This window comes from Callorhinus ursinus, unplaced genomic scaffold (genome assembly GCF_003265705.2).
Source record: "Callorhinus ursinus isolate GAN/ISIS: 27379988/994484 unplaced genomic scaffold, GSC_fseal_2.0 scaffold30, whole genome shotgun sequence".
Taxonomy (NCBI): domain Eukaryota; kingdom Metazoa; phylum Chordata; class Mammalia; order Carnivora; family Otariidae; genus Callorhinus; species Callorhinus ursinus.
Window position 1 is genome coordinate 16,978,875 of NW_027397092.1, and position 24,168 is coordinate 17,003,042.

At 39.9% G+C, this 24,168-nt stretch overlaps 1 protein-coding gene across 1 annotated transcript; it reads right to left on the bottom strand.

Moving 5' to 3' along the window:
- Positions 1-1,116: 1,116 nt before the first annotated feature.
- On the bottom strand, positions 1,117-24,168 carry ZCCHC10 (zinc finger CCHC-type containing 10). Its single transcript, XM_025860975.2, has 4 exons — positions 24,078-24,168; positions 6,724-6,888; positions 3,773-3,814; positions 1,117-3,136 (listed from the first exon to the last, which is right to left on the bottom strand). Exons 1-4 carry the CDS (start codon positions 24,116-24,118, stop codon positions 2,869-2,871), a joined length of 516 nt encoding a protein of 171 aa, XP_025716760.1. The 5' UTR covers positions 24,119-24,168; the 3' UTR covers positions 1,117-2,868.

The following is a 24,168-nucleotide window of genomic DNA, read 5'->3' on the forward strand; positions in this document are numbered from 1 at the left end:
CAGAAACCACCTTAAGCAAGTAATCAAGGTCAACATAACCAATAATATATAAGACACACTGACATAAGGAATCCTATGATAGCGTGGATGGAGGACACAGCTTCATTGTTGTCATATTCTTCCAGAAAATATGACCTCAGTTCAATCACAAGGAAACACCAAATAAACCCTAATTGAGGGACATCAAACAAAACAACTGATTAACACTCTTTCAAAGTGATACGGGCATGAGAGACAAGGAAAGACTAAGGAACTGTTATTGACAGGAGCAGACTTACAAGTAACTGTGTTTTCTGGGTAATATTCTGGAACAGAAAAAGGACATAAATGGGTAAACTGGTGAACTAGGGTTATGGAAGATGCTAACATAAGGAGAAGCTGGTTGAGGTATATATGGAAACAGTCACATTTCTGCAATTTTTCTGTAAGCCTACAATCGGTTCAAAATAGAAAGTTAAAAGAATAAATAAAACTATGAAGTATACCTTCTTTGTACTTTTTTTCCATTACCAGGGCTAACGTGTGGCCTATAACCATATTTTAATTCCAGGATAAAGTACTAATGAAATATTTTGAAATGAAAACCTGTGATCTAATGACTTTTCTTGATATGCTTGTGGTTGAGAAATAAGACATTTATTATTATTTTTAAAGATTTTATTTATTTATTTGAGAGAGAGAGAGTGAGAGACAGAGAGCACGAGAGGGAAGAGGGTCAGAGGGAGAAGCAGACTCCCTGCTGAGCAGGGAGCCCAATGCGGAACTCGATCCCGGGACTCCAGGATCACGACCTGAGCCGAAGGCAGTCGCTCAACCAACTGAGCCACCCAGGCGCCCGAGAAATAAGACATTTAATACATTTGCCGGGGACTCAACTTCCACATTTTTGCTTTTTGGCAGGACAGGGAAAAACTCTGTGGAAATTAGACTCTACTTTGCCATTGATTCTGTTATGACTGAACTGTGTGACTAGAAAAGAATTCCTACCTCCTGCACTTCTCCAGGAACACCTTGTAAGAGAATAGTAAAAATAATTAGAATTTGCTTAAATGTCCTTACCCTTAAAAGGAGTAAGAACTCGTATTAAAACAGCAAAGAGATAATAGATGCTTAAGCTCGTGAGCACAAATGATGAGTTTTATTTAATTGCAAGTGTTGCTACCTATGTACACGTTTCTCTTCCAGGTTTTTTAACTGCTCAAAAAAGTCCTTACGGAGATGACCAATGTTGTAAAATGTGTCCTAAATATTTATTAAATCTACCCGTCAATTGATATGTTCTGTACGGAGCCTCTGGAAATGATGTTTTGACAGTTTATTTACAATCACTGAAAGCAGATGATTCTATAAAACATACAAGGAATTACAGGCTCCTCAAGCTTACAATATTTATTACATATATTTCAACATTTAAATAGAAGCCCATTTTTTCAAAAGCAATTTTCTACTACTTTCTCATAAAAATATAAAAAAGACAACATTCATAGTTTTAAAAACCCATATTTAGCCCAAATCAAGATTTTTCTACAAATGATACCTCTTTCCAAAAAGCTTAAAAGACATCACAAAATGATGTCATGCGAAACTGAAGAAGTTCACTATAGCAGAGAATTTTACTTTTAAGAAACATTGTGCAGTATTTCTCTTTAATCTTTCATGCTACATTTCAACTGTGTATATGCTATGTAAACACGCCAGATTAATCCAACTTATTTATATTTACGCAGTAGTGTCATATATGACCAGCTGCCATAAAAATCATCATACCACAATTGCAAAAATGATAAAAGGCAATCTTTATGAAAGCTTAGAAAAGCTTAATAAAAGGCAACCAACATCACCCTAATTTTCTATTAAAATTACCTCTCTTCCTAACTTTCTTTTCCTCTCCTACCTTTTATAGCGTAATAACACACAAAGATATTTGTATCACTTTTACCTTAAGTTAGGCTTTTTTAAATGACTCTTTTCTGACACATAGCATTTATCAAAAGGCACCAAGAGATTAGACTCCTAAGTAGTTTCAGAATTTTTGTTCCTTTTTAGGTTCCTCCAGATTAATTTTCCTCAGAAAAGAGTAACTTTACAGGACACCTGGGTGCCTTATTCAGTTAAGCATCCGACTCTTGATCTCAGCTCAGGTCTTGATCTCAGGGTTGCGAGTTCAAGCCCTGCAGTGGGCTCCATGCTGGGTGTGGAGCCTACTTGAAAAAAAAAAAAAAAAAAAAAGAGTAACTCTAAGAACCAGAAGAAAATGAATAATATAACACAATAACTTGACATTTGTACCATCCAAAAGGTATGAAGATATTAATAGGTTCCTTGAGCTTTTCTTTTAGGACAAGAAGTCAGAATAACTTTTTGAACATAAACATAAAAATAGGGCACAGTTATTAAGAGGAACGCTCCTAATTGTGTAGTAACAATGTATTAAATCTTATATAATAACGCACAGCCAAAAGCATTAGAAATTCACTGCCAGATATTCTGATGCATTATCCTGAAAACATGTCTGATACATAGCACTAACAAATAACAAAGTATGGCATTTATTTCACAGGGAGAAAAGATAAGTTTCATCCCAAAAACAGATTTACTGGATTCAGCTTTAAGTTTTAGAGATATATATTAAAGATAAAAAAGAAAAACAAGATTTACCCTTAAAATAAAAAGTCTTTTATATATACATACATATATATATAACCCATTATTAATACTCTTTATGCTCTTAAGATGTAAAACACTTAGAAACTTTTGAACTCCAGAAATTTTGACCGGTTAATCTATTTGGCCTTAACATACTGTAAATTCCCTTTCGAGAATCACATTAATGTCCGCAGCCCAGCAGTCCAATAGCGAGGGGCAATTCTATTTCTTTCTCTTCTTCTTTGGTGGCTCGTCCTCAGAGCTGCTCCCTGTGCTGGTGCTGCCGCCACTGGAAGAACTGGAATCGGAGTCTGAATCGGAGGACGAGGAGGAGCTTGTGGAGGAGGTTGAAGATGATGAACTGGAGGAGCTTTCGTCAGTGTCACTGTCCTCTGAGGAGGACGAGGTAGATGTGTCTTCACTGTCGGATGAGGAATCACTGGCTGAACTGTCACTGCTGTCGCTACTGGAACTGGTTACACTCTTCGACCTATTAGACAGCGAGGAGTTAGTGATACGCACAGGAAGCTGACATTGAACAGAACGGTCAAAAGCAACTGTACGGGCAACCCACATGCACATGCTGAAGCTGTGCACGCGGGGGACTGCGTAACTGGAGAAATCCTGCGGCAACCACAACGTCTTCTACTTTCGCAATCTAACTCTCTTGGACGGAGTTAAGCGTTCCTACTCTATTATGCTCCAGAATGAATAATGTTACAATAAAGTTGCAGTGTAACAACTGGGTTTACTTAAACCTCAGGTAGCATGGTAAATGTTTCATAATCTTTACTTTGAACCAGGTAGAGCTGCTCAACAATTTTTTTTTTACCAGTCTAATAATAGTTCCCATTCTAATACAATAAGAGAGATTTTTAAGAGAAATTATTTACTATTTCCAGGTATAAAGCCTCTGGAAAGTTGGAGAAAAAGGAGAAATGAAGGTAGTATGTTCCAGTCAGGTAAAGAGAGGAACATATCAGGAAATAAGGATGATACTTAATCATGAATTACAAACAAGAGACTTCAGATCCAAACTTTATCACTATTATTTTAAATCACTCTTCCCATCCCTCCCACTAGTTATTATTTATTAGCCATATAAAACTCCTAAAGCCACACATACCTTTTTTTCTTGGTCTTCCTCTCTGTATTAGTTTCTCCAATGCTGATAAACATGAGGGGGAAAAAAGTTCCTGTTAATAGAGTGATTATGCACACTCAGCTCAGACCAGCCCTTTAGTTAGCCCCCAGAGCGTCTTCCATTGGAGAAACACCTTGTCTTTCGTGACATGTACAGAGCCCAGTATTTCTTGTTATAACCTGCCCCTCCCTCCCCCTCTCTCCCACTCCCTCTCTAAAAAAACCTTCTGAATCGAGTCACCATTACCAATATTACTATACAACTGATTAAAACAATATACAGGGATACCTGGGTGCCTCAGTCGGTTAAGTGTCTGCCTTCGGCTCAGGTCATGATCCCAGAGTCCTGGGATCGAGCCCCACATTGGGCTCCCTGCTCCGCGGGAAGCCTGCTTCTCCCTCTCCCACTCCCCCTGCTTGTGTGCTCTCACCCTCTCCCACCCTCTCTAACAAATAAATAAAATCTTTAAAATAAAACAATATAGAAATACAGTACAAATTTTAATAATGATTACACATCAAAGTAAATTTATTAGAAATGCATCTCTTAAAGACATCGATTGTTTTTCTAGTTTATGCATCCCTGGATCTTACTGCTAGGTTGCGACAAGGTTCAGCATTAATTCAATTCCTGTATTTAATTTTTATAGATTTAACCTAAGAAGCCTTCTTAACCTAAATAGGTAGATCGGAACAGAGTTTTGTTGTAGCAACGTCACTGTTTGAATATCTCCAATGATGTGGTCCACAAGTCACAAAGATGTATCATTAAAATATACTTTTATTTATTTTTATTTTTAATTATTATTATTATTGTTTTGAGCAGGGGGAGGAGGGGCAGAGGGAGAGGAAGAGAGAGAATCTTAAGCAGGCTCTACACTCAGTATGGAGCCCAATGCAGGGCTCAATATCATGACTCTGAAATCATGACCTGAGCTGAAATCAAGAGCCAGATGCTTAGCTGACTGAGCCACCCCACCCCGTTGCCCCTAAAAAATACTTTTAAATTGGTAGCCCAATTAGGTCCTTCTTCAATTTTGCTGGGGAAAAAAAAAGTACAAAAGAATTTGCTTCCAATAATTAGAGATATCCACTTTCTTAGTACAAACACCAGTATTTTGAAAAATGTCTAGGTTTCTACACATGAGGAAAGGGGAAGTAGAAGAGGAGAATGAGCAGGCAAGTTCTCATACAAATTATTTTTTGAAAAATTATATATATGAACACTGATGACTTAAAATTGATTACCTATCTATTCCTACATAACCTTTGAAGAATCGTCACGTCCACTAATTGGGAGACCACCGTCTTGCAAGTTCCCGTGTTTCAGACACTATTATACAGCTAACGTTCTGATGAAGATGCTGCTTCTGATCTGTAGCACTGAGTACACTGGGCACCTTCCTCTTGCAGTTTCTCAAACATGCTTACTTACCTAATTCATAGCAATTTTAAAAGCTTTATTCAAGGGATGCCTGGGTGGCTCAGTCAGTTAAGCATCTGCCTTCGGCTCAGGTCATAATCCCAGGGTCCTGGGATCAAGTGCCACATCAGGCTCCCTGCTGAGCAGGGAGCCTGCTTCTCCCTCCCCCTGCCTGTGCTCTCTCTCTCTCTCTCTCTCTCCCTCGGACAAATAAATAAAATCTTAAAAAAAAAAAGGCTTTATTCAAAGGACACAAAAGAGTAAATAACAAATTTCCAGTTACTCTCCGACCCAGTTCTCCTAGAAAGGAGCCACTATTATGGATCATTTCTGTTTCCAAAAAAATTCCATTATTCCTTTTCTTTTTCTTTTTTAATTTTTTCTAAAGATTTTATTTATTTATTGACAGAGAGAGACATGGTGAGAGAGGGAACACAAGTTGGGGGGAGGGAACACAAGCGGGGGGAGTGGGAGAGGGAGAAGCAGGCTCCCTGCTGAGCGGAGAGCCCGATGCGGGGCTCGATCCCAGGACCCTGGGGATCATGACCTGAGCTGAAGGCAGACGCTTAACGACGGAGCCACCCAGGCGCCCCCTTTTCTTCTTTTTTAAGATAAACGATAGCATATTATATATACTGTTCTCTACCTTGTTTATAGTCTAAGTATCTTGGATACTTATCTCGGATATCTTTCCCTATCAGCTCTGAGAAAATAAAGGGAACTGCATCTAAAATGGACTTGGGAAACCCTGCAGGGGGAGCTCCCACGCACTACCACTCATCATCAACTGCAGACCCCCCCACAGAGACCAGTACCTTGTTCCTCAACAGGAAGAAGCTTACTTGACTATCCCAGCAGGAGGAAGGAAAATTTTCTTCTTGCCTCACAACAGCAACTGCCCCAGTCATCCAATGAGAAGCCTGAACGCTCACTCTCCTCCCACTTTTCTTTAAAACAGCCCTTCCCAATTTCCTCTTTCCCTCGATAAAAGCAAGCTCCTGTCCTTTGTTCTCCGGGCTTGGCTACGGTTTGCCATAGTCTGCTTGTCCTGGATTGCAATTCCTCTATTCCCCAATAAACTCATTTTGCTGGTAAAATAACTGGCCATTTTATCTTTACGACTGACAGCTCATATCATCTACCTCGTAGTATTCTGCTGCCATTTCACTGGCAGCTGAGTCAACAAAGCAAAGTGATTAAGAGCATGGACTGGCTGGTTCAACACCTAATCTTTCCGCTTACTGACACTGACAAGTAACTCAACTTCTCCAGGCTCCAGTTTCTTCACATGTAAAATGGGGAGAATAATACCTACCTTAATGGTACAGAGGTGATGGTTAAATAAGCTAATACTTGTAAAGAGCTTAATACAGTGCCTGGCACATGGGAAGCACTCATTAAACATTAGCTAATATTATAATTGGAATCTGGATAACCACCATGATACCTTTAGTTGCTTAATAAAGTCTATCGATAAAAAATACTCCTTTGGATACCAGAGGTCAACATACCTTTGTTGTAATAATAATAATCTGTTTTCTTTTTCTTTTAAAGCTTTCTTTAGTTCTGCTGTTCTTGAAGGCCTATGTAGGTATTTTCTTTTTCCTGTGCATTCATAAGTCCAATGTCCAAATTCCAAGCATTTCTGACATCTTACATGCTGTTTGTTTGCTTCACTACAGAGCAAAAAGAAAAAAAAAAAAGAATACAGGCCTCAAAATTTTGACTTGACATTTTCTACCCTGAAAGGCATAAACAACATGAACATTTTTAGGTCAAAAATAAACATAATTTTACACTTTCAATTGTTTACTATGTTAGATTTAGTCACAAGGCAATATAGTAAGTAGTCAAGAGCACGGACCTTGGGAGTTAGACCGAACTGAGTTCAAATCTTCATTCCTTAATTCCATTCCAGTAATGGCAGACTAGGTAACTAAGACCAATTCCTCATCTCAGAAATAGAAAAAACAGTCAAAACATTTTTAAGAATCTGCTTGAGGCATCAAAGAACTAACAATGGAGTGAAGAACAACCAAGCCAAGATATGGAAGAAAATGGAAATCAAGAGTAGTCAGTTCTGCATTTAAGTCAATTCTTGCTCTGGGAGTGTTTGCCAACTCAACAGGGTAACCCTCACTTACAACAAGCTAGGGAGACAAAGTATGTAGGTCTCTGAAGAGTTATACCCTAAGAATAAACCAACTGTATACGGAATACAGCCCAGTTTTTAGTCATCTAGGAGACTAAGAAAAATCTCAATCCCTCCATCCCTGAAATTAGATTCAGATGCAGCAAGTAAAGACAAACAGATGAAACAACTGGAAAGGAAAAAGCAAAATGGTCATTCCTCACTGATGACTTATTATGTACCTGGCAAATCCAAAATAATCTACAGACAAAAATATTTTGAAAAAATTAGAATTCGTAAGTTCAGCAAGATTTTAGATTGGGGAGGGCAAACTTTGTAAATCAGATAGTAAAAGTTTCAGGCTTTGCTGATCAGGAGGCAAAAATGAGGATATTATGTAGGTACTGACACGACAAGAGAGAAAACACAATTCCACAGATATTTTATTAACAAAAATATTTCACATAAGAGAGATTTAAAGGATGAAATTCTTTTGTAGAAGATAACATTCCACTCATGTGAGGTTAAAGTTCATGTTTCCTATCATCAAACTGATCATATATACACATGTAATTAACATCCTTAACTGGCAAGCCCACAAGGACAATCAGCAAGTAGGATTCAGTAAATGACTGTTTGCTGACCTCTGTATTAGATGTAAGGTAAACACATAAAAATCAATAGAATTTCTATATAATGAGAACATTTAAAATGAAATTTTAAAAGGTGATATTTATAATTTCCTGAAAAATATCAACTACCTACAAAGACACCAAAGAAAATACATACAAGACTTCTATGCACAATATAAACTACTCAAAGAAATTAAACACCTAAGTATGTAGCCACAGAGAAAAATATACCATGTTCATAGAGTGGAAAACTCAATAATGTAAAAATGTCCATTCTCCACAAACTGATCTATAGATTCAAAGCAATGCCAATCAAAATCCAAACAAGTTTTTGTGTATTCTGTTGACGAAGTTATTCTAAAATGTATATGGAAATTCAAAAGGCCAAGAATAGCCAAAATACCCTTGTAAAGGAACAAGTGGGGAAGCCCTGGATTAAAAGACACTGACCTATGGTAAAGCTATAACAATTAAGAATGTGAAATTGGAGCAAGGATACACAAACCAATGAACAGAACAGAATGTACAGAAATAGACTAATGTATATAAGAACACTTGATTTATGACAACTATGGCACCAGAGACTGGTGGGGGAAAGGACATATTATTAATGGTGCAGGGACAACTGATTATGCATATGGAAAAAATGAGACTTAAACTCTACTCTTGAGGCACCTGGGTGGCTTGGTTGAGTGTCCGGCTCTTGGTTTCTGCTCAGGTCATGATCTCAGGGTCGAACCCTGCACTGGGCTCCGCATTCAGTGGAGAGTCGGCTTGAGGATTCTCTCTCTCCTTCTGCCCCTCCCCCTGCTCGTACTGTCTCTCTCTCAAGTAAATAAATAAATCTTAATTAAAAAAAGAAAACCTCTACTCTCCACCATATGCAAACATCGATTACAGACTGCTCAAGTAATAAATGTTTTAGAAGGTGGTATAAAAAAAAGTGACATGATGGGGTACCTGGCTGAACTCAGTCTGGAAGAGCATGATCTTGAGGTTCTGAGTTTCAGCCCCATGTTGGGTGTAGACATCACTTAAAAATAAATAAACTTAAAAAAAAAAGTGACAGGGGCCCCTGGCTGGTTCAGTGGGTGGAGCATGTGACTCTTGATCTCAGAGTTGTGGGTTTGAGCCCGACACTGGGTGTACAGATTGCTTAAAAATAAAATCTTAAAAAAAGAAAAAAGTGACATATTTGACGTAAGAATTCTTAAAAAACAAAACACTAATAATCATAAAGAAAAAGACTATTAAGTTAAACTATGCTAAAATTAAGAATTTATTTTTATCAAGGCACCTGGGTAGTTCAGTTGGTTAAGTATCTGGCTCTTGATTTCAGCTCAGGCCATGATCTCAGGGTTTTGAGATTGAGCCCTGTGTCAGGCTCTGCACTTGGCATGGAGCCTGCTTAGGATTCTCTCTCTCTCTCAAAGAGAAAAAGAAAGAAAGAAAGAAAAAGAAAGAAAAAGAAAAAAGGAAAGAAAGAAAGAAAGAAAGAAACAAACAAACAAACAAACTGCTGTTCATCAAAATACACTATGAAGAGAGTAAGAAGGGAAGCCAAGAGGTTGGAGAAGATAGTACAAATCAATAAGAAAATGATGGATCATAAAAAAATAAGACAAAATGGAAAATGTAAAGACTGGACAAAAATGGGCCTGGGAAACACAAGTTAACACTAAATATATAAAAAGTTGTTTTTTACTAATCAAAGAAAAGCATATTAAAACCCCTGAAGAGGGGCATTTGGGTGGCTCAGTCAGCTAAGCATCCAAGTCTTGGTTTTGGCTCAGATTGTGATCTGAGTCATGAGATCAAGTCCTGAGTCAGTCTCTGAGCTCATTGCGTAGTTTGCTTGAGAATCTCTCTCCCTCTCCCTCTGCCCCTCCCACTCTTGCATGACTGCTCTCTCTCTCTCTCTCAAATAAATAAATTTTTAAAAAAACAAAATCAAACAAAAAACCCTGAAGGTACTACCTATCACATACCAGAAAGACTGAAATTAAAAACTGGCAATAGCAAATGTTAGCAAGAATATAAAGCAAGAGAAGACACATCCATAGTGGGGATGAACTCAAACTGGTACAACCATCTTGAAAAAAATTTACTGTAGTTGAAGAAATGCACACTCTTTGATTCAGCAATTCCACTTGTAGGTATTTATACAATAGAAATCAATGCAGTGCTATCTGGGTGGCTTAATTGGTTAAGTGTGTGACTCTTGATTTCAGCTCAGGTCATGATCTCAGGGGTGTGAGATGGAGCCTCCCAGTGAGCTCTGAACTGGGCGAACTGGGCGAACTGGGTGTGGAGCCTAGGATTAGCTCTCTCCCTCTCTCTCTTCCCCTCCCCAACCGCCACCCCCATCGGGTGTGCATTCTCAAAAAAAAATAAAAATAAAAAACAGAATCAATGCATAGCTATACCAGATAATATGTGTAAGAATATTGTTCTCCTTTATGTAGCTCTTGAAATTTTTGAAATAATCGTAATCTTATAGAAAATTTGTAAGTATAGTTCAAAGAACTACTTTTCCTGAACCGTTTATAAGTTGCCAACCTGATGACTCATCAACTCACAATATTTTGTTGTATATTTTCTATAAATTAGGATATTTTCCTACATAACAATGTAACCATCAAAATCAAGAAATCAATATAGATATATTCCTACTATTTAACCTTCAGACCCCATTTATTTCATCAAATGTCCCAATAATGTTCTTTATAGCAAAATCTAGTTCAGCATTCTGTTGCATCTGTCATGTTTCTTTAGTTTCCTTTTGTCTAATGAGTTTCTTAGTCGTGTGTTTTTTATGACCTTGGCAATTTTGAAGGTTACAGGCCAGTTATTTCATAGAACATGCTTCAATTTGAGTTGCTTTCAAGCTCACTCAGGGGGCTCTCAGTAGGAAGCTTCAGTTCCCTTTCTCTTGACCTCTTCACAGGGCTGCTCACAACATGGCTTTCCCCAGAGGGAGTGACCAAGACAACTTAAGAAAGAAATCACAGTCTTTTATAACCTAATCTTGGAAATGACATACCATCCCTTTTGCTGTATTCTATTGCTCAGACCAACATTAGTATAATGTGGGAGGAGACTACACAAGAGTGTGAATACCAGGAGGCAAGGATAATTGGGGGTCATCTTGGAGGTCAACTACCATATCTGATATCTCTATATGATTAGATACAGGCCATGCATCTTTGGCAGGAATGTAATAGAAATGTGCTGTCCTTCTCACTGTATTCCTACCACATGACACAAGACTGCAATTCGTCTTTTTATTGCTGATATGCACTTTGATCCCTTGATTAAGGAGGGTCTACCAGAGTTTGCATTGTAAAGTTACTTTTTGTCCTTTTGTAATTGTGGTGGTTTTAAATTAATGTTCATATTAATTCTTTGATACTCTTCACTTCAAGAGGTGGAGCCCTAATTCCCTTCACCTTGAGTGTGGCTTAGACTTAGTGTCTTGCTTCTTCTAACAGAATAAAGCAGAGTGATGGAGTGTGACTTTGAAGATTAAGTCATGGAGCTGCCATGTCATGCAGACACTTAAGCAGCCTCTAGGGAGGCCCATGTGGTGAGAAACTGAGGCCTCCTGCCAACAGCCCTCTGAAAGAGCCATCCTGGAGAAAGATCTTCTAGTCCTGGTGAAGCCTTCAGATGACTGCAGCCCCTGGCAACATCCTGACCAGGACAAATAAGGGAGAACATGAGTTAGAACGCTCAGCTAAGTCACTCCTGAATTCCTGACCCACAGAAACTGAGATAATGTTGATTGTTAGAAGCCACTAAGTTCTGGGGCGATTTGTCAAACAACTCTAAGTGAAAACTAATATAACTATTAATAACTATTTTGTGGGTCGGTATTTGATATTATATAAATACCCTGCCCGTTAAATTTTTAGTTCATTTATTCATCTATCAGTACGAACTCATATTTTTCTATTTTAGTCAGTGAATTTTATTCAGTGAGTTATAATCCATTACCATGATTTATTTTGGTACTTAACTGTCCTAGATGTGGTCAGTGGAAAGGAATCCTTTTAAGCTGGATTCCGTGTTCCTTTGACATGGCTCCATTTTGGGAGCACTTCCTTGCTTTCTGGTACAACAAAAAATCTGAGGCTCATCTCCTTTCCCTGTCCCAGCCTGAAATCAGACTGATGGAGCCCTGATGATATTTAGAGTCACATTTCTCTTTCCACTTAGGCTCTGACACCTCATATCAAATTACACGCCACCTCCCCTATGTAGATTGTTCTCTCCATTAGGGTGACAACTTATGCTAAATTGCTCCTGTGTGGACACCTTCTTCACCTTGCTTGGGATCTCACATCCTACACTAGGCCTTCCCTCCAATGGATGCCCTCCACAGCCTGCTGACACTGCAGATCACTTCACACACCTATGTGGATGCCTTCTTACCCCACTTCAGCCCCAATACTCCAATGCCAAGTCAACCCTCTGCTTGAAAGCCTACCCTGTTCTACACTACTTAATGGCTTTAGGTGTGACTTATTCAAGAAGGGAAGAGGAAAAACTATAAGAATGTTTGTAACAGCATGATCTGTAATATCCTCAAAACCGGAAATAGGGTAGAATGGATAATTTGTGGTAAAGAATACAGTGAAATACTTCATAGTATTAAAAATGAACAAACTTGGGGTGCCTGGGTGGGTCAGGTGGTTCAGCGTCTGCCTTCGGCTCAGGTCATGATCCCAGGGTCCTGGGATCAAGCCCTGTTTCGGGCTCCCTGCTCAGTGGAGAGCCTGCTTCTCCCTCTCCCTCTGCCTGCCGCTCTGCTCTCTATCTCTCTGTCAAATAAGTAAATAAAATCTTAAAAAAAAAATAAAAATGAACAAACTTTACAGTTTAACTTACATAGATCTTACATCTAAGAAGTCTGATTATTCAAAAGAATCCAAATTGTCTGATTCTGTATAAAGTTCAAAGACAGGCAAAATTAAACTCCAGCGCATAGTAAGATGGTAAAAGCACAAAGAGAAGCAAGGGAAAAATTACCATTAAATGCTGGGTCACTGATTACCTTCGAGAAGGAGGGAGGAGGTCATGATTGGCAAGGGCCTTAAGGGCTTCTGGTATATTGGGCATTTTATTACTTGACCTGGGTGGAAGTCACATGGAACGTTCCCTTTATAAGAATTTGTTAAGTGGCATAGTTATGTTGTTTGAACTTTTTTGTACGTGTGATGTATTTCACAACAAAGGTTTTAACAAATCTCTTTCACTACATAGCAACAGGCTCTTTAGCAAAATTATTTTGGAACCTCGTTTCTCTTCTAAAAGATGTAGTAAATACCTACTTTACTAGGTTATTGTGAAAATTAGATGAGACCATAACCACAGCTTATACTTACTGAATGCCAGGAATTTAGATAAATATTAGTTATGCATAATCACATCCAATCCCCATAACAACCCAGTGAGTTTGAAAGCACTATCCCCATTCTACAGACTGGGATATGTATATATTATTGTCAATCTACATACTAGGCTAATCAATAGTCTGGAATAATGATACATGGCACTTTAAATTTTCTCATAACATGGCTGCACAATGAGATGCTGGGTTCTTAATTCTGATCTACAGCAGTCATCCTTTTTATCCTGGTGAACACATAATTGGTATTCAGTAAATGTCTGTAAAATGAATGACTGCTGAAATAGGCAAGTAAGTGTTTTAAGAGAACATATATTGCTTATAGTGGGATTTTCATTAGTTAATTCCTGCATTGTGCGACAGGTTCTGTAATCTTGACAATAATTCAGTTTTAGCATATGTCCAAAATTTAAACTAATCCTAATTTGAAGAATGAATGTTATAAATAAAGAACTAAGACTATGTCGGTAGATATAGTATTAAAAGATAATAACGAAGACTCAGTTTTTTGCTTAGTAATAGTTCTTAAATTTCAGCAAGCAGCTGCCAGAGCCATGATTATAATTTCAGACCCTATCTGAATATGTAATGTCATAGCAAAAAAAAAAAATTTTTTTTAAAGATTTTGACAGAGAGACAGCGAGAGGGAACACAAGCAGGGGGAGTGGGAGAGGGAGAAGCAGGCTTCCCGCGGAGCAGGGAGCCCAATGTGGGGCTTGTTGTGGGGCTTGATCCCAGGAGCCTGGGATCGTGACCTGAGCCGAAGGCAGACACTTAACAACTCAGCCACCCAGGCGCCCCTGTCATAGCAAATTTTTATTTATTTTCTATTTTTATTTTATTTATTTATTTGAGAGAGAGAGAGAGAGAGCACAAGAAGGGGGAGTAGCAGAGCAGGAAAAGCAGACTCCCCGCTGAGCAGGGAGCCTGATGTGGGACTCGATCCCAGGACCCTGGGATCCCGACCCGAGTTGAAGGCAGACACCCAACTGACTGAGCGACCCAGGCGCCCTATAGCAAATTTTTAAGAGCATCAATAATAAAACACTCTATGGCCTTAATAGTAGCTTTTGAGGCAAAAAGAACCATTTAACATATTACACAATTGTACAATGCACCCCAGAAATAATAAATTCAGAAACATTAAAGATAACTTGTAAAAGCATAAAATCATGACTCTCATACAAATACATATAAAACAAACACATGTCGGGGCGCCTGGGTGGCTCAGTCGTTAAGAGTCTGCCTTCAGCTCAGGTCATAGTCCCAGGGTCCTGGGTTCGAGCCCCGCATCAGGCTCCCTGCTCCGCGGGAAGCCTGATTCTTCCTCTCCCTCTCCCCCTGCTTGTGTTCCCTCTCTTGCTGTGTCTCTCTCTGTCAAATAAATAAAATCTTTAAAAAGCAAACACATGTCAAAGGTTTTCTCTAATCATTAATTAATAAAGGAACCAGTAAGACGGTGTAACGGGTTCAAAAGACAATTCAAAAAACACACATATATATGCAATCAGGAATGCTGAAATGAATTTACAGGTAGTTAAAAACTAGTCAATAGCCACATTGCAAGAATCATCTGTAGCTCGTTTTTATGGGTAAGAATCTTTTCTATCAGTTTTCCATACCTTACAGAGTTATAAAATAGCTCAAAGACAATGATGCATAGGCCCTCATAGAGTCACATAGCCAGGAAGAGTGGATTAGCTAAGATACCTAGTAATATTTATTTTGAAATCCATTTCAAAGCGTTTCACAATATTTCCTAACAATGAAACTATGATTGGTAGTGTTGGGAAGCCTCTCAGAATCAAGGACATGAAATCTTCTCCAACTCATAGGTTGTTTTTCCAATATTAAGAAACTTAATGTTTTTTAAATCAATTTTATTTTTGGGCACCTGGGTGGCTCAGTTGGTTAGGCGACTGCCTTCGGCTCAGGTCATGATCCTGGAGTCCCGGGATCGAGTCCCACATCGGGCTCCCTGCTAAGCAGGGAGTCTGCTTCTCCCTCTGACCCTCCCCCCTCTCATGTGCTCTCTCTCTCTCTCATTCTCGCTCTCTCAAATAAATAAATAAAATCTTAAAAAAAATCAATTTTATTTTTTTTAAAGAGAGAGACAGAGCGAGCATGAGAGCAAGTGGGGGAGGGGCAGAAGGAGAGAATCTTCAAGCAGACTCCGCACTTAGTGTGGAGCCCAATGCAGGGACTGATCCCACAACACCATGATACTCATGACCTGAGCTGAAAGCAAGGGTTGGAGGCTCAACCTGCTGAGCCACCCAGGTGGCCCAATATTAAGAAACTTACAACTTAAGATCCCATCTATTAAAAATATTATCCACCAGCTCTGTAGAGTTTTCTGTTGCTATCAATAGAATATTCACAAATATCTAAAGCCCATCTATGATTGACATGTTCTTTTTTTTTTAATTTATTTATTTGACAGAGAGAGACACAGCAAGAGAGGGAACACAAGCAGGGGGATTGGGAGAGGGAGAAGCAGGCCTCCCACCGAGCAGGGAGCCCAATGTGGGGCTCAGGCAGATGCTTAACAACTGAGCCACGCAGGCGCCCTTGATTGACATGTTCTAACCATTAACTAATCACCCCTAAAAACAGTGATCTTCCACAGAGAGTGCTGAATGAGGCCAACTTATAATTTATAACTTTATAGCATTTCTTTCTAACCATGTGGATACCCTATTCACAATATTCCATTTCTATATTCTAAGCTAAGGTCTAAAGAAGTGTTCTAATGGTACAGGCTTTTTATATGACATGACCTTTGATACCTAAGATAGTAGGACATGCCTGCTATATTGATGACCTATTGTTGGCGGAGGTAAAGAATGGGCACTTTGTATATGTTCTTTTTTTTTTTAAGATTTATTTATTTCCACCTAGGCACCCCACTTTGCATATGTTCTTAACTGCTAGTAAGAATATAAGTTGCACCAACTTTCTGAAGCACCATTTGGTAACTACAAGAAAAATCTTAAAAATGTACATACCAAAAAAAACCAAACAAGACAGTAAAAATGATGATTATCTATGTGGAAAATCCCTAGGAATCTACAACAGAGCTACTAGAACTAATAAATTAGTAAAGTCATAGGATACAAGATCAATTTACAAAAGTCAATTGTATTTCTACAAACTAGCAACTAACAGTTAAAACAATTGAAATAAAAAATACTACTACAATACTTAGATATAAATCTGATGAAAGTTGTTCAACACCTCTACACTGAATTATAAAACATTGGTGAGATAAGTTAAAAACCTTAAAAAAAATGAATACATTTTCGAACACATATTCATGGGTCAGAAAACTTAAGACTGTTCAAGTATCCATTCTTCAAAAGCTGATCTATACATTCAATGCAATCTCAATTGAAATCTCAGCAGTTTCTTTTGTGGAAATTGATAACCTGATTCTAAAATGCAGATGAAAACACAAATAATCTAAAATAGTTGCAACAACTGTGAAAAAGAACAAAATTAGAGGACTCACATTACCTGATTTCAAGACTTATTATAAAGCTACAGTTATGACAGTATGGTGTTTACATAAACAAACAGATCAATGAAACAGAATAGAATCCACACACATACATGGGCAGCTGTTTTGTGACAAAGGTGCAAAAGAAATTCAGTAGAGAAAAATGTCTTTTCAACTACTGGTACTGGAACAATTAGATTGCGATGTGCAAAAAGACAAACTTTGAAGAAGTTTGCCAGTTTCCAATAAGATTTCTGAAAAAGTTACTACATGGTCAAGCAATCCACTCTTAGGTTATGTACCTAAGGAAAAGGGTAAACTCAGGGCACCTGTGTGGCTCAGTCTGTTAAGCATCTGCCTTTGGCTCAGGTCATGATCCTGGGGTCCTGGGATTGAGGCCCACACTGGGGTCCCTGCTCAGTGGGGAGCCTGTTTCTCCCTCTCCCTCGGCCCCTTCCCTCTGCTTGTGCTCTCACTCGCGCTCTCTCTCTCTTGCAAAAATAAATTAATAAAAAAAAAAAGAAAAAGGAAAACCTAAGTTTACACAAAAGACTACACAGGGCCCTCGGGTGGCTCAGCCTTTATTTTATTTTTTTAAAAGAACGAACACTAGATACTTTTTTTTTTTTAAGATATTATTTATTTGACAGAGAGTCACAGCGCGAGAGGGAACACAAGCAGGGGGAGTGGGAGAGGGAGAAGCAGGCTTCCTGCTTGAGCAGGGAGCCCGATGTGGGGCTCGATCCCAGGACCCTGGGATCATGACCTGAACTGAAGGCAGATGCTTAAACGGCTGAGCCACCCAGGCGCCCCTATTTTTTTTTTTTTTTTAAGATTTTATTTAGTTATTTGACAGGGAGAGACAGCGAGAGAGAGAACACAAAGCAGGGGGAATAGGAGAGGGAGAAGCAGGTTTCCCGCCTAGCATAGAGCCCGATGTAGGTAGGGCTCGATCCCAGGAACCTGGGATCATGACCTGAGCCAAAGGCAGATGCTTAATGACTAAGCCACCCAGGCGCCCCTGAGCCTGACTCCTGATTTTGGCTCAGGTCATGATCTCAGGGTTGTGAGATTAAGCCTGCATAAGGCTCAAGGTGGGCAGGGAGTCTGCTTAAGATTCTTTTTCCCTCTCCCTCTGCCCTGCCCCACGCTCTGGTATGAGCTCTCTCTCTCAAAACAAACAAAACACCCGAAACTATATGTAAACATTTATAGCACTTTTATTAAAAATAACCCCAAACTTGGGGTGCCTGGGTGGCTCAGGTGTTAAGCGTCTGCCTTTGGCTCAGGTCATGATCCGGGGTCCTGGGATCAAGCCCCACATCCGGCTCTTTGCTCCGCAGGAAGCCTGCTTCTCCCTCTCCCACTCCCCCTGCTTGTGTTCCCTCTCTCACTGTGTTTCTCTCTCAAATAAAAAAAAAAAAAGATAACGCCAAACTGGAAACAATCAAAATGTCCTTCAAATGGCAAATGGATAAACAAACTTGTATATCCATACGATGGGATACTATAAGCAATAATTAAAAAAAGAAGAATGCACCTTTAATACATGCAAGAACTTCAGTGGATCTCAAAGAAATTAACCAAGTGAAAGATGCTGGACTCAAAAGGTTACACATTGATTCTACTCATACAACATTCTGGAAAAGGTAAAATCACAGGGACAGACAAAAATCAGTGGCTTTCAGAGGGTGGGGTAAAGGGTTTACTTACAAGGCCTGTGAAGAAATTTTTCATGTTGAAATTGTTCTATATCTTGATTTTGGTGGTGGTTACATGACTATAGGTTATCTGTCAGAATTCATAGAACCATACATTAAAAAGAATAAATTTCGGGGGCCTTGGCTCAGTTGGTAGAGTATGCAACTTTTGATCCTGGAATTGTAAATTCAAGCCCCATGTTGGGTGGAGAGATCATTAAAAAATTTAAAAATCTTGGGCGCCTGGGTGGCTCAGTTGGTTAAGCGACTGCCTTCGGCTCAGGTCATGATCCTGGAGTCCCAGGATCGAGTCCCGCATCGGGCTCCCTGCTCCGCAGGGGGTCTGCTTCTCCCTCTGACCCTCCCCCCTCTCATGTGCTCTCTCTCTCTCATTCTCTCTCTCAAATAAATAATATCTTTAAAAAAAAAAATTTAAAAATCTTAAAAAAAAATAAAAAGAGGGTGACTCAGTAGGTTAAGCATCCAATTCTTGATTTAGCTCAGGTCATGAACTCATGGTCATGAGGTAGAGCCCCACCATCAGGCTCTGTGATGGGCATGGAGCCTGCTTAAGATTCTCTCTTCCTGGGCCACCTGGGTGGCTCAGTCAGTTGAGCATCTGACTTTAGCTCAGGTCATGATCTCCAGGTCCTGGGATGGAGCCCTACACTGGACTCCCTGCTCAGTGGGGAGTCTGCTTCTTCCTCTCCCTCTGCCCCTCCCCTGCTTGTGCACTCGCATGCTCTCTTTCTCAGATAAATAAAATCTTAAAAAAAAAAAAAAAAGATTCTCCCTCTGCACCACCCCCACCCCCGCTCGTGCACACATGCTGTCTCTCTCTTTCTCTCAAAAATAAATATGTGCAATGAATTTTGCTAAATGTAAATTAAATATCAGTAAACCTGGTTTTAAAAAAAGTCTATACATTTAACCCAGAATAATGGATATATGCAAAAATTTAGTTGTATATTTATTATAGGAAGTACAATATGGTTTATAAGAGTAAACCTGATGGAAACTACACTTAAAGTGAGCACAGCATAATGTATAAACTTTTGGAATCACTATGTTGTACAACTGAAACTAACGTAACGTGTCAACTATACTCAAAAAAAGAAAAAAAAAGGTAAACTTAACTATCCAACCGCAAAGGAAATGTTATTTCCACTAACATTATTTTCTAATAACAAAAAGTTATTGTGCTATTGTTTATCCATAAGGAACACTATGAGGCCATTTAAAATATTAAAAATGGCCTGAAAGGTTATACATTAATATGTAAAAATGATTATCTTTGGGATAGGGTTATAATATATTTTTTGTTAGCTGTATTCTCTAACTTGCCTACAGTGAACATGGACTGCATGTGAAGTCATAAAACAAGTTGTAAAAGATATTTTTCAAAGGAACATATAACTAAGGAATATAGGAGAGTGCTAAAGGCCTGTAAGATTAATATCTAAGCCTAATATAAATAAATACCCTACCAAAATAAGCTGAGGCTTGTGAAAAGTATCAAGAACAACAAAAATTGTTTTGTGTTTTAGTTACATTTAAAGTACAAAGAACCAAGGGCACCTGGGTGGCTCAGATGGTTAAGTGTCTGCCTTCGGCTCAGGTCATGATCCCAGGGTCCTGGGATCGAGTCTGCCGTCGGGCTCCCTGCTCCTTGGGAGCCTGCTTCTCCCTCTGCCTCTCTCTCTCTCTCTCTCTGTCTTTCATGAATAAATAAATAAAATCTTTAAAAAAAAATAAAGTACAAAGAACCAAAAAAGGGATAGGCTCATTATTTGGGGTGCTAGGCGAATACATCACCAATGTTAAATTATAGGCTGAGAGTACAAGCAGGATTATTTTTATTTTGCTTCAATCTTCACTCAAACACAATGATATGCGGAATGAGAAGAGTAGAACTGAACCTCAAGATAGTGAGGGGTGTGTAATGGAGTGCTTTTATCCACTCTGAATGTGTTTAAGTCACAATGGCCCAAGTGACTGCTCCCCAACATACCAGAGATTTTCCAGGTGAGTTGACTATACTGCTGCTGGTAATCTGAGAGACCCTGGCGAGCAGGAGTGGTGCTGAAAGACTAGAAGTAGGCACATGCAGTTTTGATTTTCAAAGTGGGGAGATAGGTAGATTCCACAAACTAGAGCAGTGAACTTGACATTCATTCTAGGCAAAATTCTGGCTGGATTTATTAAATCCATTCAGAAAGAAAAGCCCTGATCACTAAGTATCAAATCATTAGATTAATACTCTTACTGGCTTTTGGGAATTTGTATGTCAATAAGGCATCTTGGAAAGTCTCTTAGAATATCCATGTGAACAAAACAGAACAATTAGGTAGATCAGTTGAACATCCTGGACAAAAGACTACTGTTTTTTTGGTTTGTTTTTTAAGATTTTATTTATTTATTTGACAGAGAGAGAGAGAGAGAGAGAGAGGCAGCACAAGCAGGGAGAGCTTCAGGCAGAGAGAGAGGGAGAAGCAGGCCTCTTGCTGAACAGGGAGCCCAACTCGGAGCTTGATCCCAGGAGCCTGGGATCATGACCTGAGCCAAAGGCAGTTGCTTAACCAACTGAGCCACCCAGGTGCCCCACAAAAGACTACTGTTTAATGGGTTGACGTAATGTATAGAGAGGTATCCAGTGATGGCCTGAGGGCTTGGTCCTCAGTTTGGACTTGTTCATCATTTTATAAATGACTTGGAGGACACAGATGTGTCTCTTTATCCAACCTGCAGCTGACCCAAAGCTAAGAGGGAGGGCTAATACAAAGGATGACCAAATCAGGATCCAAAAATGTCTTGACAAGCTAGAACTCAGTGTCAAATCTAACAAGATGAAATTAACAAGTGTAAACGTAAGTCTGACTCTTTAAGTCCAGAAGATCAACACCAGTACCGAGACAGGGGAAGTATGACTGGATGGTAATTCAAGTGGATAACACCTGCACTGTGGCAGGCCTTGCTTGTCCTATGCCTTCTCAGAAGCCTAGAACACAGGCCTAGGAGTTTGCTGTACCCTCTGGAGCCAGGCAGGAAGCCACAGATTGGATCCCGCGTCCCACACCCCTGCTGAGTTGGGGGCTGGCTTCTCAACCTTTAAAGTAGTGTAGTTTAAAAGAGGGGTGTTCTGTTTGCTTAAATATGGCCATTTAATTGATATTTTTGAAACCTTTGAGGGGAATTAACTTTAGATGGCTTGCTTTCTGCTGTGGTTTTGATGTTCTCATCTAGAGAATAGCCAAATAATTAGACTTGAGATATCACACAAGAAATAACGTGTCCTTAGAATAAACTTAAAAGACTGTAAAATTCTGGGGCCCTGGGTGGCTCAGTTGTTAAGCGTGTGTGCCTTCAGCTCAGGTCATGATCCCAGGGTCCTGGGATGGAGCCCGGCATCAGGCTCCCTGCTCTGCGGGAAGCCTGCTTCTCCCTCTCCCACTCCCCCTGCTTGTGTTTCCTCTCTTGCTGTATCTCTCTCTGTCAAATAAATAAATAAATAAATAAATAAAATCTTAAAAAAAAAAAAAAATAACCCACAACGTTTGTTGAACTTTCTGATACTTCTGAGATGAGAAATAGCAATATTCTTTAGATTGCTAAAAGTCTTTCACTTCATATTTAAGTGGACATTGCTTGGTTTTGCCATCCTAGCATTTATTATCTATCTAACCTACCTATCTAGCTCATCATCGGTTTATAGAGATCCATCCAATTGTGCTAGTAAAAGAAAGCAATCTGCCAATCAGAGCATCACAATCCCTTAGACATGATTCAATCTACACAAATGAGATGCCATCAAGTTGAAGGTGAGAGGATATAAAGGACCAAAAAATAGTACAAACATCTTGGGACCAATGGAATGAACCTAACCTATCCAAGTGTGGAACTAACACCCAAAAGAGCAAACCTGAGAGTTAGGGACTCTGGTGACATAATTTAGCACACCTATTATGTATTATATTCACTCCATTCTTGACTTCAGAATTGTCTGACTTTCAAGCCTTCTCCTCCACCAGGCATACTACCCTGACTCCCTAGGTCTTTATCCTGACGCTCAAGGAACTCTTTTCATCAGGTGTGAGAGGTAGAATCTGATGGAAAGAAGAGAAGGAAAGACAACAAAAAAAGAATAAAAAACAGAAATGTAAAAAGAAACATACACATATGCAAGCTGACTATGAGTGATATATTATGGACTTGCAAATGGTAACAGCATGAAATGCTAAAAGAATGAGAAAATGGAGATTTTCGGGTGTGCACGTTGGTAGAAAAAAACGCTTTACAGGAAAGGGGCATGTAGGATGCTATCTGCATTACGTGTCCATGGCAAACCTCTTGTGCCACTCTCTCTTGGTCATTAGCCACAATAGCCAACTTTCAGTTCTTAAAAACTAAAGTTCTTGGGAAGCCTAGGTGGCTTAGTCAGTTGTGTGGAGGACTCCCCGATTTCGGCTGAGGTCATGATCTCAGGGTTGGGGATCAAGCCCCATGCTGGGCTCCAAACTGGCTGTGTAGCCTGTTTAAGATTCTCTCTCCCCTCCCCCTCCCTCTCTTCAAAAAAAAAAAAGCTAAAGTTCTTTCCTGTCTGAAAGCAATTATGTCACTGTCTGATGCTCTTTCCCCAAATCCTCTCACCACTGGCTCTTTTCTCACACTTCCAATCTCTGTTCAAATGCCACCACTTCAGAGATGTCTTTCCAGGCCAACCAATCTAACCTGGGCCTTTCTTTCCATCACCTCTTACTTCCTTCAAAGCTCTTAACACCAACTCTATTTACTTAAAATGTTTAGTTTATAGACTCTTTACCAATGGAATGTAAGTTTCCTGAAAGCAGGGATTCTTGCCTTGAACACCTCTTTTTCTTTATACCCAAATTCTGGCAGAGAGCGACAGATAATGAATAAATTATTATTTATGGAAGAGAATGAATGACAGAGAGAAAATAACTTGGGAGGAAAATCAGCGTTGTAGTCAGGCTATTCCTAGGGAAGGCGATAGGAAGGGGGGCAGGAAAAGCCAGCTGGGTTGGAGACTGCATAGGGAGCTCAAGGTTTACGTCGGTGAGAGTGGAAGGTGTCGGATCAGGGCTTCAGGCTTCCCCCTGGCCACCCGAAGGGTGGGCGGCTGGGTGGTCAAAGGGGCATACGCCACTTAGTGCCCAATTCCTGGGCGTCCCCTGTGCGGAAAGCAAACGCTAGGCTCTCTTCAGACCCCCCCCCCCACACCCACCCCACAACCTAGGTCCCGCCCCGTGGACCTTACGCAGTTGTCTACCACGCAATCACTAGCCCGTGGGCACCAAACTTATGACCCGGGCGGAGCCCTTGTGGAGCAGCAACAAGTGAGAAACGACCACCCTCCGCCCGTCCACACAGAGGATCCGATACCTGCCCCGCATCCCGGCCCGGGCTCACCCGCCGGCTGACGTGCTTCTCCCCGCCCCCAGCCCTCCCCGCGGCCCTACTCGGGCCCTCACTTACGCTTGTCTCCGAGCTATGAGCCGATGCATGGGAGTCGCCATCTTAGCGCGGCTGAGAACTGCCGCGCTGGGTTTTGGGAAACTCCTCGGAA

What these genes read in the sequence shown, in the direction of transcription:
- ZCCHC10 (XM_025860975.2), bottom strand. Translation starts at nt 24,118, where the DNA reads ATGGCGACTCCCATGCATCGGCTCATAGCTCGGAGACAAGC. An exon ending in CTCATAGCTCGGAGACAAGC is followed by an intron (nt 6,889 to 24,077) that starts GTAAGTGAGGGC and finishes TTTGCTCTGTAG; the next exon opens with TGAAGCAAACAAACAGCATG. An exon ending in TTATTATTATTACAACAAAG is followed by an intron (nt 3,815 to 6,723) that starts GTATGTTGACCT and finishes CATGTTTATCAG; the next exon opens with CATTGGAGAAACTAATACAG.